Source organism: Chiloscyllium plagiosum, unplaced genomic scaffold (genome assembly GCF_037043375.1).
Source record: "Chiloscyllium plagiosum isolate Xiang-an unplaced genomic scaffold, Cpla_swu_hap1 HiC_scaffold_12, whole genome shotgun sequence".
In the NCBI taxonomy this organism is placed as follows: Eukaryota; Metazoa; Chordata; class Chondrichthyes; order Orectolobiformes; family Hemiscylliidae; genus Chiloscyllium; species Chiloscyllium plagiosum.
In genome coordinates, this window is record NW_028270150.1 from 72,840,790 (window position 1) to 72,855,218 (window position 14,429).

The 14,429-nt window shown below is 37.5% G+C and overlaps 1 protein-coding gene across 1 annotated transcript in view; it reads right to left on the reverse strand.

The window, feature by feature from the left end:
• LOC122555061 (uncharacterized) overlaps nt 1–14,429 on the reverse strand; it is a 62,958-nt gene continuing 48,529 nt past the window's right edge. The window contains exons 4-5 of the mRNA XM_087992311.1: nt 11,489–11,606; nt 1–757 (exon numbers count right to left, since the gene is read on the reverse strand). Of these exons, the coding sequence (XP_087848437.1) occupies nt 641–757; nt 11,489–11,606 (235 nt within the window). The 3' untranslated portion in view covers nt 1–640. The remainder of the gene's footprint in view (nt 758–11,488; nt 11,607–14,429) is intronic.

Genomic DNA, 14,429 nt, shown 5'->3' on the forward strand with positions numbered 1-14,429 from the left:
TAGTAGGCACTGTTGAACTTTCACTTTTAAAAAAGTTTACATTTTTAAATACAATACTGTTAAATGCTTGGTAAACACTGTAATATTAGTTTAAGAAATACAATGAATTATACATGGCTTTTCCAAATTGATTTAATAGGATGTATCACCACCTCTTAAAAATAATTAGAAATAATTATGATTAAACTGTGTTGACTTTTTATTTTCCAGTGAATCCTCAATGCTGAGCGACTGGTTTGGAAGTCACTTATTTCTGACAGTATATTTAAATTACTCATTGATACCATTATTAACCTAGGTCACTTCAGTTTTAGAAATATATCAATTCAGATCTCTTGAAGTGCTGGACTCAATAACTCATCCAAGTCATCCTTTGATATCAGTATTCAATGTTTAAAGAAAAAAATTAAAAATGCTCAAAGCAACAAAAAGCATGTTCAAGTTAGCCCCAACTTTAGAGGTAACATTTGGACTTTTAAAAACAGGCCCTAAAGATTAAGTTCCTGACATACAGTTTATAAGTGCATGCACGTTGTTGGAAACAATACAAAATTATGCAATTGCGATCTATAACAATGACTAGAGTTTTAGGTCTATGAGATCAGTATCGTGTCTCTAACCAGAATTCTTTGCTAAATATTTACTTGGGGTCTTCATCTATTCCAATTATACCCCAGGCTACACCTGCTCCATGGTTTCCTGATTCAAGACTTTCGTTGTCACCACCTTTGCCCAGATCATCTTCCTTTTCATTAACCTTAAAAGGAAAATATACATCACAATCAGTCCACACTAGTAAACACACAAGACTTAATGCAAGTAAGCTGCTTTACAAGATATTAATTGCTCTCATGGTCCCAAATACCTAAAGAGTTATTGAAAATTCAATTAAAACATGTACTTCAATTAAAACAAAAGTACAATTTTGGTTACAAGTTAATCTGAAGTATGTTTATGAATGTGCAAAAAGTACACTTCTGTTGTATAGAAATGTAGTAAGGTTTGAGGGCATGTTAAGTTATAGATTTTACATACAAGCTACATTACATTTCAAGACTATGGATGACTACCCTTTATATCTTTGAAAGAAATCTAATTTTCACATCAAAGTTCAAAATGATCTATATCAACTGAATTTTTAAAAAATTCTAAGTGGTACTATTTGAAACTTTACAGTTCCACTCCATCTAACTTTCACAGAGCCCTGAATGACAGTGGGTTATAGTAAAATCATGCCAAGTTGTCTGGTGAGACCTACCTTGATGTTGAGAAAAAGTTGTTGCATCTGCAGTGTGGCAGTTTCTTGCTAAGCAGTGGTCTGTTGTCAATTAAGGAGAATTACTGTTCATTAAAGATGCCACAAAAATGCTACAACTCACTCACCTCCATTATTCTGCTTCCTAAAACGTACCAAACAAATTCAAAGTCAAACACTGTCAACATGGAAGTTACAGTGGGTATCCAGAAACTTCAGTTCAAAAGGACTCAGTGTTGCACACTCAGCACCCACACCTCAGGTAATATTCCACAGGCACCAGCCATATGCACATCTCCCATATGCTTACAGTCAACCTCTGCACTTCAAAGTGGCATCTCAGGCTGAACCAACAACTATCATTGTATTGTTGCTTCAAGGACACTACACTTACGGATAAGCGCCACTTTGTGGTTTGGATCAGACTGCATATCCAGCCTGTTTGCTTTCTGTTAGTGCTCACTCACTCTGACCTATCTGGATGCTCTCAGCATCCTTATTTTGACACCTCAGCTGCACACAATTCAGTACTGCTGACCAAGAAGCTTGTCGTGGGTGTCAGTTGTCTTCAGTGAAGCCAAGGGGGATAACTTTCAATCAATTACAATGTTCAAAAGACATTTGGATAAGTACATCAGTAGGATAGGTTTGGAGGGATATGGGCCAAGAGCAGGCAGGTGGGACTAGTTTAGTTTGGGATTATGTTCAGCATGGACTGCTTGGGCCGAAGGGTCTGTTTCCGTGTTGTATGTCTCTGACTTTATAACAAACTAAGGATGGCACAGCCTATTAATCCTGGTTGAGAGGTGACTAAGCGAGTAGACAGCACAGATGGCATACAGAGTTAGTGATGTCAGGCAATTTGGGTGGGTAAGGTTGCAAGGGAAGACTTTGGAGGCAACCATGAGCATAGTAGAACACGACTTAGTGGGTGGTGGATTTAGTAGTACAAGATATCAGAGAGAAGATGGTGGCACTTAAGATGGTAGAAAAGGCCACTGGCTTTCTTTCTACATAGCTGAGACTGCACTGGGTCACACATTGGCTCAGGCTCGCAAAGTCTAGTGTCATGGACACTGCTCAAAAATTGGGCCACCATATTTCACTTCTCTGCACAGTGCAATACTTTAGCATTTTAAAGATGGATGCTAGTCAATTCTGGGATATCCTGGAAGTGATAAGTTGTTCATGGGACTGCTTATGGTAAGATGGGTCCAGAATCCTGTAAGATAGAGGTATCATAACAGCAGAGTAGATAATTAACAAGATATAGTAAAGATTGATAAGATATAGTGACAAAATTGGCTCAGGCTCGTGGTGGAAAAACACTCCAAAAATTCATCGCAACTAGCACTTATTCAAACAAATGTATAATTCAGCCCATGATCTTTCCTTCGCTTTGCTGACCATCTTATTTTAAGGTTTTGCCCACAGAATGAACCAATGATAATTAAACCTAGTAGCAGCACTGCAAAACAGCCTGTCAAGTTTCCACTAAATTCATTGACTAGTAACAATATAAATAAAGCAACAGTTATGCATGTAGTAAAAGAGGTGCATAAAATGCAAGTTCTTCAATATTAAAAAATCTTTACAGGAATATTAATCTTTACATTCAAAGAATCCCAGTAAGCTACAGCTCCAAAGATTTGCCAGATTATAAAAGGTTGCTGGTCCTGTGGAAAGAGATGATTATTTTATGGAAATTTAACAGCACTGGATGACATGAAGAAGGTTACCTCATGCAACAAAGCTACCATGAACTTAAATTTCACAAATAATGTGAATACATCCCAGTTACATAAACACTGGTGGTATTTGTCTTAAGAACTTGTACATTCAGACAAGTTTAATTACTCTGGGCAAGAAAAGATAATAGCACTGAAGATTAATAAATGCTAAGCATATGATGATTTCTACAAAGGACTTAAAGCTATTAGATGAGGAAATTGCAAATGATTTTGCTATTACCTTCCAAGCTCAAACTATCCCTTTGGATTGGAAAACTACAACTGTCATTAAGAATGGTAACAAAAAGGAACCAAGCCGTACAGTCCTGTTTCTCTACTATATGGAAATTATTGCAATCTAATTAGGAACACAAGGTGCACTTAAAATTGACATGATCAGAAAGGCAATATGAATTTGTCACATCTAACAAGACTATTTTTTTGAGCAAGTCAGTCATAACACATAGAAACTGACCCTTCAATACAACTCATCACGCTGACCATGTTTCCCAAGCTGAACTAGACCCACTTGCCTGCATTTGGCCCATACCCCTCTAACCCTTTCCTATTCATGTACCTGTCCAAATGTCTTTTAAATGTTGTAACTGTACCTGCATCTACCATTTCATCTGCAGTTCATTCCATATACAAACCACCCCTCTGTGTGAATAAGTTGCCCCAGCGTTTCTTTTAAATCTTTCTCCTCTCAACTTAAAAATAGCCCCCCTAGCTTAGAAATCACTCACCTACCCGAGGGAAAAGACCTTTGCTATTCACCTTATCAATGCCCCTCATGATTTTATAAACCTGTATAAGGTCACCTCCAACGTCCTACACTCCAATGCAAAAGTCTCAGCCCATCTTTACAACTCAAAACTCTCCAATATGGCAACATCCTGGTAACTCTTTTCTGAACCATTTCCAATTTAATATCCTTCCTTTAGTAAGGCGACCAGTATAGCACTCCAAAAATGGCCTCACCAAAGTCCTGTCCAACCTCAACATGACATCCCAACTCCAATACTCAATGATCTGAGCAATGAAGGCAAGTGTACTAAATGCCTTCTTAACCACCCTGTCCACTTGTGATACAACTTTCAAAGAACTATGTACCTGAACCTCTAGGTCTCTGTTTGACACTACTACTCAGGGTCCTATCATTGACTGTACAAGTCCTGTTCTTGTTTTTTTTTAAAACCAAAATGCAATCCCTCACATTTAACCAAACTAACAAGAAGCACAGAAATGGGAATGTCTATGGAAATGATGATTGTGCATAGATTTATACAAGGCAATTCAATTTTTTAAAAAATCAAACCATGAAAATGGTTACAGCACAGAGGAACCATTTAGAATAGACTAGAATACCCTTTATTGTCACATAACCCACTGTGTGTTGGCTCTCTGATGCAACAACTCGGAGTGTCATTTCTTCAATTTTTCCATTTAGCCTGCAGATTTACAAAACAAAAATCCAAATTCCTCTTGAGTGCCTTGATTAAACCATACTCATTACATTCTGAATCTTAAACACTTGCTTATGAAAAAAGATTTTCATTGTGTCACCTCTATCTTTTACTTTAAATCTTTTGACTATGTTTGAATATTTGTATCAATCTCTCAATCTTCTGTTCTCCAAGGAAAAGAATGACAATCTGTACATGTATCTGAAGTCCCCCCCCCTTTAGAGGACCATTCTTGCAATTGTTTTTTCTGCACCATCTCTAATGTCTTCACATCTTTCTTAAGTTGCAATGCCAGAACTGCCTGAAGAACTTCAGTTGAGGCCAAACCAGTGCTTAGGATAAGATTAACATAAATTCCTTGCTTTTCCTTCAAGACATAGAATCAGTCTGGGTAGAAGAAAGAAACAGCAAGGGAAAAAGGTCCCTGAACAGGGTAATTTTTAGGTTCCTAAACAGTAGTCCTGCAGTGGAGTGGAAATACTGGGGGTTTGTAACAAAGGTACAGCAGTGATGATTGATGATTTTAATCTGTATTTAGACTGGATTAATCAAATTGACAAGAGTTGTCTTGAGGGAGAGTTCATTGAAAGTATTAGCTATTGTTTCTTGGAGCAATATGTTGTAGAATCAATCAAACAGGTTATTCTGGATTGGCTATTGTGTAACAATGTGAGACGAATGAATAATCTCATTGTAAAAGAATCTTCGAGGAAAAAGTAACCATGGCATGCTCAAATTTCAAACTTAGTCGAAAGACAAGAAACTGGAGACTCACACTAACATTCTGGAATCAAATAAAGGTCGTTATATAGTATGAGGACAGATCTGGCACTGATAGATTGGGCTGGAAGACAAGAAAAGTAGGAGAGTTAATGAACAGTGGCATGTATTTGAGGAAACACTCAATTTCTCCAAAGTAAAATATATTCCAAAAAGGAAGGAATATTGTAAGAGGGGAAACAAACATCCAAGGCTTAGCAAGCAAGTTAAAGATAACGTAAAGATAAAAACTAAGGCATGTCATATTGCAAAGGCGAGTGGCAGACTGGAAGGTAGTTGATCTTGAAAAGTTTCCCAAATGGTTACTAAAAATTCAAAAAGAGTAAAGGCAAATTATGAAATAAACTAGCACAAAGCAATAACTCATAATAAAAACTCATACAAGTATATAAAAGGGAAGAGAGTAGCGAAAGTGGGAAGAGAGTAGCGAAAGTGAACACTGGGCCCTTAGTGGATGAGACTGGGGATTAATCATAGGGAATACATAAACGTTGGAATCACTAATTCAATATTTTGCCTCAGTTTTCATGAAGGACACTAATATTATCCCAACAATAACAGGTAAAACAAAAATTATAGAAATGGACGAACTTAGAGCAACCATCATCACTAGGGAAAATTCACTGTGGTATGAAGGTGGACAAGACTTGATAACCTACATCCTAGGGAAAATTCTGGGTTTCTGCCCCTTATCTATTACTTTCACCCCTCTCTTTGCATAAAACCTATCTATAGGCGCATTCATGTTACCTATTTCAAGCACTTGGTATGGTAGTGAATTACATTATTATTCTGTATTTCACTCAATGTTTTTATCTGATCTTTGTTATATACACAAACTATAAACTCACAAGTTGGGATTTTAATTTTGGAGTTAAAGAATGGTGGGTGTCTTAAATGACATAATATCCATTATTGCCTGTGATGAGTTTTCATCATCTGTTTTTCAGCTTGTTTTGAATGCAAGCAGGTTCCATCAAGACAAACAAAGTCATCGTCCCAGCTGGTGCACTTACTACACATTCAGTTCCTTTCTGATATTGAATAAGGTCCAGTGAACTTGTTTTCAATGATTCCCCAGGACAGGTAACAGCACTAACACCTTATCTCTTGTCACAATATTTCAAGCTTTGGCCTTTCCATCTGCTTTATTTTATTTGGTTATGTACCTTTTAAAAACTTTTTAGCCAATTTACATTATATGATCAAATTGTCTCCAAACTTTGAAACATCAGCTAGAAGCATAGTTTGAGCTTCAGTTTACTAACTTCTCCTTAACTAATTAAGTGGTCCTTTTTTATTCACTCTTGGGATGTCACTGGCTGGCCATCCCTCGGTGCTCTTGAAAGGTGGTGGTCAGCTGCCTTCTTGACCTGCTACAGTCTATGAACTGTAGGTATGATCCTTAGGGAGGGAATTCCAGGATTTTGACCCTGTGACAGTGAAGGAACAGCAATACATTTCCAAGCCAGAATGACGAGTGGCTTGGAGAGGAAGTTGTAGGTAGTAGTATTCTCAAATATCTGCTGTATGTCCAACATAGAAGTGGTTGTGGGTTTGGAAAGTGTGGAGAAGGATATTTAATGAATTTCTGCAGTGCATCTTGTAGACATTACACATTGCTGCTGAGTATCATAGGGATGTTTGTGTATGTGGTGCCAATTATGTGAGCTGCTTTGTCCTTCATGGTGTCAGGCTTCTTGAGTGTTGTTGGAGCTGTATTCCTTCAAGCAAGTACATCACACTCCTGACTTGTGCCTTTAGATGGTGGACAGGCTTTGGCGAGTTACTCACTGCAGTATTTATAGCTTCTGAGCTGCTCTTGTAGCCACTGTTTTTACATGGCAAGTCTAGTTGTGTTTCTGGTCAAAAGTAATCGCCAGGATATTGGTAGTGGGAGATTTAGTGATGGTAACACATTGAATGTCAAGGGATAGTGATTAGACTAGCACTTATTCATGAAAGTCATTTCCTGGCATTTGTGTTGTGCAAATGTTACTTGCTGCTTTTTACCCAGTTCTGAAAATTATCTAGATCTTGTTGCATTTGAACATGGATTGCTTCAGTATCTGAGGAGCCATGAATGTTGCTGAACCTTGTGCAAACATCAATAAACATCCCAACTTCTGACGTTCTGATGGAGGGAAGGTCATTGATGAAGCAGCTGAAGATGGCTGGATATAAGACACTACTCTGAGAAACTCCTGCAGAGTCATCTTGGACCTGAGGTGACTACCTCCAATAACCACAACCATTTTCGAATATGCCCAGCATGACTCCAACTAGTAGAGAATTTGCCCCTTGATTCCATTTTTGCTAGGGCTCCTTGGTGCCACATTCAGTAAAATGCAGCTTTAATATCAAGGGCTGTCACTCTCATCTCACTTCTGGAATGAAACTCTTTGTCCAACTCTGCATGAGTTACCTCAAGTCCAGATATTAGTTCAAAATCACATCCCATGGATTAATTTGGGCAAATAGTGACAGAAAAATTCCAAATCAATTAGAATGTTCTTGGCAATAAGCTCGAATGATATCTTCTTTCAAATGCACCTTGTAATAATGGGTGATGAGCAGATATAAATTATTCCAAACTATTCATAATTTCTTTAAATATTTAAATCTTCATCTGATTGCATGTCTTTAAATAATCCATATTCTTGTTTAAAAAGAAACTTTGAACTAACTTTTTCACCACGACTTTTGCAATAATTTTCCCTGAAGGCTCTGCTTCAGGAAATCTGTGGAAACATTCATAATTGTTCAAAAATGCTGGTTCCCTTCCTAGTTATAGGCAGGGGTCTAGACAAACTATTACATGGTTCTTCAAAAATTGGAATTAAAGTTAAGGTCACAGTTTTAATTGAGAGCTGGGTTTTCCCCATTATCTGAGCTGTAAGTATGTCTGAAAATGTAACTACATTGTTATGTAGTCCAGACTAGTAAGTAGGTTTTAACATTTTAGCCTGTGTTTTGCTAATACCTAAGTGATCAACCATCAGAATTTTGAGAGCCACGTGTAAAATTTCAATACACTACTCTGAACAACACTGTCCATTCATTATCAGGGTCGTTGAGGTGATCTCCACTTAATCATTAACACTTCATTTTTCAAATATTAACACACCACCAGTATTGTCTCTGATCCAACTTCCAAGGATCCTCAATTATCAGAAGAACACGAGCAATGCGTATTTCATTCGGTTAATCGAATTCCAGATAATTGAATGCTGGATAACATAATTTAGCCAAGGATCAGGACTTTGCGATCTTGCCAGATAATCAAGGTTCCTTTTTTTTTAATTTGACATCCATTTGATGGATTACTATCAAAACACATGGGCTAAATACATCAGTCTCATTTTTTTGCTTTCAGTCATTTTGGTTAAATTTCCAAATCCACTGTTTGTTTAATAGACTTTTCTTCCTGTTTAATTCTATGGGCCTGAGATCCGGTCACAACAGAGTCTGAAAACAATCCAATACGTTCCTCTTATAACAGTTCAGCATCTACTAGCTGTTCCATCATTCTTGGTGAAGCCAATATTCTTGAACCTACAGGTTGTTTCCCAAAATAAAGGCAATTTCTACTATATGAATTTATTTTAATACTCATTTAATTTAATTAACTTTAATTCAACTGTACAACAAGACTGGTTTGTAAACGTCTTGTGAACCTCCAGTTAATATTACCTTCATTAATCTATCTAGAAGACAAGTATCATTAAGCCAGTTCAGTGACTGATTGCTTAATTCTCTCTCAATATAGGATTACCTCCTTGATTCAAATTATTAGGAATGGGTTCCCTTTTTGAGATCTCTTTTAAAACAATCCTCAATCTCCAATTGCCTGATTATCCCTGTCAATACTTTACAGAAGAATTTTCATGCCTGTCTTGAACCATTTCTACCTCCTTAGTATACCATAAGTAAGCACATTCATACAATCCCTACAGTACAGTTCGGGCTATTCAGCCCATCAAGCCTACATCCCACCTGACCCCATACTTACCATGACTAACCCACCTAGCTGACACATCCCTGGGCAGTATAGGGCAATTTAGCATGGCCAATTCATCTAACATGCAGATCTTTGGGCTGTGGGAGGAAACCAGAGCACCCAATGGAAACCTGTGCAGACATGGAGAGAACGTGCAAACTCCACACAGACAGTCACTCAAGGCTGGAATTGAACCTGGGTCCTTGGTGCTGAGGCAGTAATGCTAACCACTGAGACACAGTACTATATTCTTTGTTCTACTGCTAATGTTCTATATCTATTTCCTTTCCTATGTCCCTTCTGAAGATTCCTTAATTATTTCTACTACTCCAATTGACCTCCCATTTAAATTCCAGCAATTGGCTTTGATATGTATGATATGTCCAGTCTTATCAAAATGGAAACATATCAACTTCTATTACATTTCTATAGCCTTTTTCCTTTACAACTGAGGCATTCTTTTTTCTGTTCTCTAAAATGTGTACCTCTTCTCTTCTTTGCTCTAAGCTTTTTCATATCCAAATCACTTTCCTTAATTCACCATCCCTTTTAAGGCACAAGGTTTGTTTTTGAAATTCCATCTCCTTTTCCATTTATCTTCGTTTTTCTGTGTCTTCATTTTCCTCCTCTGGTTATTGCTCTTAACAGTCTGTTTAGCTCTCTTCTAATCCAATTTTTTTTCATTTCTAACTGTATCTTAGCTAATTCCAGTTTATGACATTGCAATTTCAGGTTTCATTTCTTCCAATTCTAAATACTTTAAAAAGGAAGGCACATATCCCGCTCAAGAACAATGAATTCAAAAATCCTAAGATTCAGCTGATGTGCCTCTTCACCTGCTTGTGAACCGACACCCTTTTCATTGCTTCAAGTCAGATTCCTCTTTCTGCCTCTTCAGACCCAAACCCCTCCAGCTCCCCAGGAGATGAGCCACCTTTCCCCTTCCAGACTCTGATCAGTCTTCAACATTTCTCACCCCCAAGATTGGGTCTCCACTTCACCTCTTCCAGAACCAACTCCCCTTCAACCCAACCTCCTCTCCTTGAAAACTGTCCCAATTTCATCCACTTGAACTGTTGTCCCTTAATTCCCCAAGGAGTTGACTTCCCTTCATCCACTCTGGACCAGATTCCCATGCTATCCTGCTCCCGCTTTAGACTTGGTTCTCCCTTACACACTCTGAAACTGCTTCCCCCAGACCATCATCCCGTCCAGATCCAAATCTGCCTCCCACCTTGTCCTCGGGTAAAGTGATTCTTTTCTCTGTTAATAAATGGAAATAGTCAGGCTCTGGAATTTAGTCTGCATGTTTGGACAAGGCATTAAACATAACTGATTTTCTGAGACATTTTATTGAGAGGTACCAACAATTTAACAAATCATCCTGAACATTAATGGCTGCTATTATCCAAACAGTTATTAATACTAGTTCATAATAGACATTCAGATTTCATGGCTTTGGAATTGGATTCTAAAGAATGGTTGTGAGATGAATTTGAATATATCATAAGTACATTTAAATGGAGGAAACTTAAACACCACTGTATGTCATGGCCAAAGCATCAGAGACCATTAGTGCAGGCAATGACACAACGATCATGAGAGAGGAACCAGATTTCTGATGTTTTAAGAAAAGTGGTCAGAGACAAAGAAACAGAATGCCAGAAAAGCAAAAGGAACTGAATGCAGCTTAAAATCCAATGACACAAAATTCATGCTGGCTTTCATCTACTGATCGACTATACTTCATCTGGATTGAAACCCAAGAAACCAGTCTTTACAAGCAGTAAGTTACTACAAATCTTCATAACTGTCTTTTATTTCCTTAAAGAAGGGAATCAAAAAGATTTCAAGACCTCATCTCAAAACAAGCAAATATGCTAGTGAATGGTTATACTTTTAAGTGCATGCTACTTCTTTTCTCATACCTCTTCCTGTATATGGACGTGCACGCTATCGCATTTGTTGAGCTATTTTAAAAAATCCTTTCGAGAACAAAGCAGAAACATTGTAATTTGTCTATTCTTAAGTTACAGCACTCAGTGTTAGAACACTTTTTCAAAAACACACCTGCCTTCAGTCAGTCAGAGGTCATAAAACCAGGGACTATTCTATCATCTCTCCACATCTGTAATATTAACTTTGGTTATATCTATTTTGCTAACATAAGAAACTGTGGGAAGAAGGCTGCTTCTTCAAACTGCGCTATAACCCAGTGTACTGGTACACTACTTGACAGTACAGCATTAACACTTACCACCAAAGTACGTCCAATAACAGAATACTTTCCAGCTAGGCGAATAAGTCGGTCTTCCATTTCAACACAGGCTACTCCATTTTCATCAGCTTCTATGTTGCCCAGGTCGCCTACATGTCTATATGGATTTAAGAATTGGGATTTAATCAGAATTAAACATATTATTATTTAAGCCATGTAGCTACCAAGGCCTTTACTTCAATTCAGCAAAGCATCACAACTAATGTCAATGACAAAATGTCAGAATTTTCCAATTTAATTGCTTCTAGACTCAAAGTATGAAAAAAGTGATAAAATTCAGTAAATAATGTATAAATAGTTCACCTTTCACATCTTTATCTTGCCATTATGGACACAATTTTATCTAGTCTAATGCAGTAGCAGCTCCTTTCAAGCTGAATCTAGTTGTTCAGTGGTTATGGTGAGAGTCTAAATTTATTCATGACAAGTTTCAAAACTAAATTTGATACACCTGGTTCACATTCAATGTCAGTTGCCCACGATGTGATTGACTTCCAATGGTCCCAAATTGGCTTACAAGTTATTCAGTGGGCCTGCCATTGAAGATTTGTGTTTGGGTTTAAAGGTGACGTACAGTCACACTCTTCCTCCTCCTTGATTATCTGTGCAGTCCTCCGCATGAGCAGCCATAGACATTGAGTAACCAAATGTCCTCCAAACTAGACAGTTCTCATACATCCGAAAGCAAAACAGTAACAAATGATGATTTATCTTGACAGCCGTAATCCCTCTAAGAAATAGTTGTTAGAATCACAAAGTACAGTGCTGTCCCTGGAATCCAAACGCCCTATTGTTCGAACAAATTGGAATCCAAACAATTATTTCGGGAAAATTTTGCCCTAAAATCCAAACATATTTTCAGAATCCGAACACCATGTACAGTTCAGGTCGCACATTGTTTGTTCAGTTTGTCCCAGGAAGTAGTCGTGAAAGCATCTCTCGTGTGTCCATCACTAGTTTACCTCGTGTTTTCACCTTGATTTGTGCTGAGTTTTTTTTTTAAATTATCACCCTTGTGCATTCACCATGGCACCCAAGAAGAGCAGTGAAGCAAATAAGAGTAAGAGGAAGTCCTTCCTCCTCTCCAGCTTCCACATGCACCATTAGCACTCCTCACTAAGGTAAATTAAGTTATTTTCATGTTAATACATTTATTTCTTGTTTTTATTATTATTACTAGATATTTAGGTCATTTACTCATCTTATTTTACCTTAACCATGTGTATTTGCAGTCAACAGTGTCTTGAAAATGTTTTTTTTGGGTCCAGAAATGGATTAATTCACTTTCCATTATTTCTTATGGGAAAATAGTTTCAGAATCCGAACTTTTCGCAATCAGAACAACCTCCTGGAACGAATTAAAGTCAGATTCCGAGGCGTCACTTTGTATTAATTTGTATTGGTAATAATATGGAGAATTAATTGCTGCGATTCACAAACCCGACCATGCAGTCCCATTTGATTGTGATAATTTGATGGACTTACAGAGAGGGTGGTTGGTGAAATGTGGATCTCATATTGCCCTCTGAATTCTGAGGAAAGTAATAACATGATGGAAATGAACAGTTCTTTCATGCTTCTATTATATCAGAATGGTTACTTGTCCTAGCTCTCCTAAACACAGCACTGACTGCCTTGGGAATGTTGGACAGGATAGCACTCTAACTGCTGTTATAGAAGGTCTACATACAATATCAAACGAATCAGTGGCATGAAAAATTAGATCTGTACCCAGCTTTGCTATAAGTTGTCAACATGTTTGACTATTAAATCAGGCATGGAAGTTTAACATGTAGAAACTAGGTTAGCTGAGGATTCCTTTGTGAACCTAAATATGCAAAACAGTTCCTCACTTAGAATCTCATGGGCCTGAGAGACAGTTTGATTTAATCCATTGGCAACACTGCCACATTTAGCTCCCTTTTTCTCTCCTTTTCCTCTTTCATCAATATCTCAAAAGGGGAATATCCACTAAAACCTCTGTGCCTAAAAAAACCCTCTGTGGTTATTACTTGTAAATTAGTCGAGGGGCAGTTTCCTTGAATATGGCAATATAATTCACTGGACCTCCAATATAAAAATAAATATAATCAAACCAGAAAGACGAGCAAACATTGTCCAAATAGCATCTTTAGATGTGAAACCTCTGCCAAGTTCAGCTGAAACTATTAAAGCATATCACCTGATTTATCTGGTCATAAGTTAATTTGATGTATTGCAGAACAAGTCTCAGGTTATTACAGAAAGGGAAAAAAAAATAAGCCAACCATAATTAGAGGAACTAACTGCAAAACAAACCTACTGCCAAATGAGCCATTATGCCGATCAATACATTTCTACTCCAACAAGTTTTCAGCAAAGTAAAGGTCCGTGAGGAAATCCTCAAAATTTCAACTCTTCTGCTGTCAAGGGGATACAGTCTAATTTTATATTTTAAAAGAACCGCACTTATGTTGAACTGTCATGTCCAAAAAAGATGGTCATCATTAAACCTTTGGAAGAAGAGAACTAATGTAGAGGGGTTAATATGAAAATCATCAGTCATCAAGGTAGAATCTTAGAAGTGGAAGGAACAGTCAACATGGAACATTCCATTTAGGGAATTTCAAAGGTCAGGAATATAGTGACTGAATGAATATTTAACAATAGTAACAACTAAGAAATGCAAGCTGAAGAGAAATCTACTGTGAGAGTGAAAAGTATAGTTAGGGAGGTAAAGCAGGAAAACATTAAGATCATAAGCCACTGGAAAACAAGTATAAAGTTTTAAGCTTCTACTCATTAGGACACAACAGCCGAGGGAGCTTGGAGGTGATGGGGCTCACAGAATTGTATACAGTAGACAGCAGAAATTTGAATGAATCAGAACTGTCATTAGTCAAAACACCGACCATTTCAATCCAGGGGATTCGCCACAGTC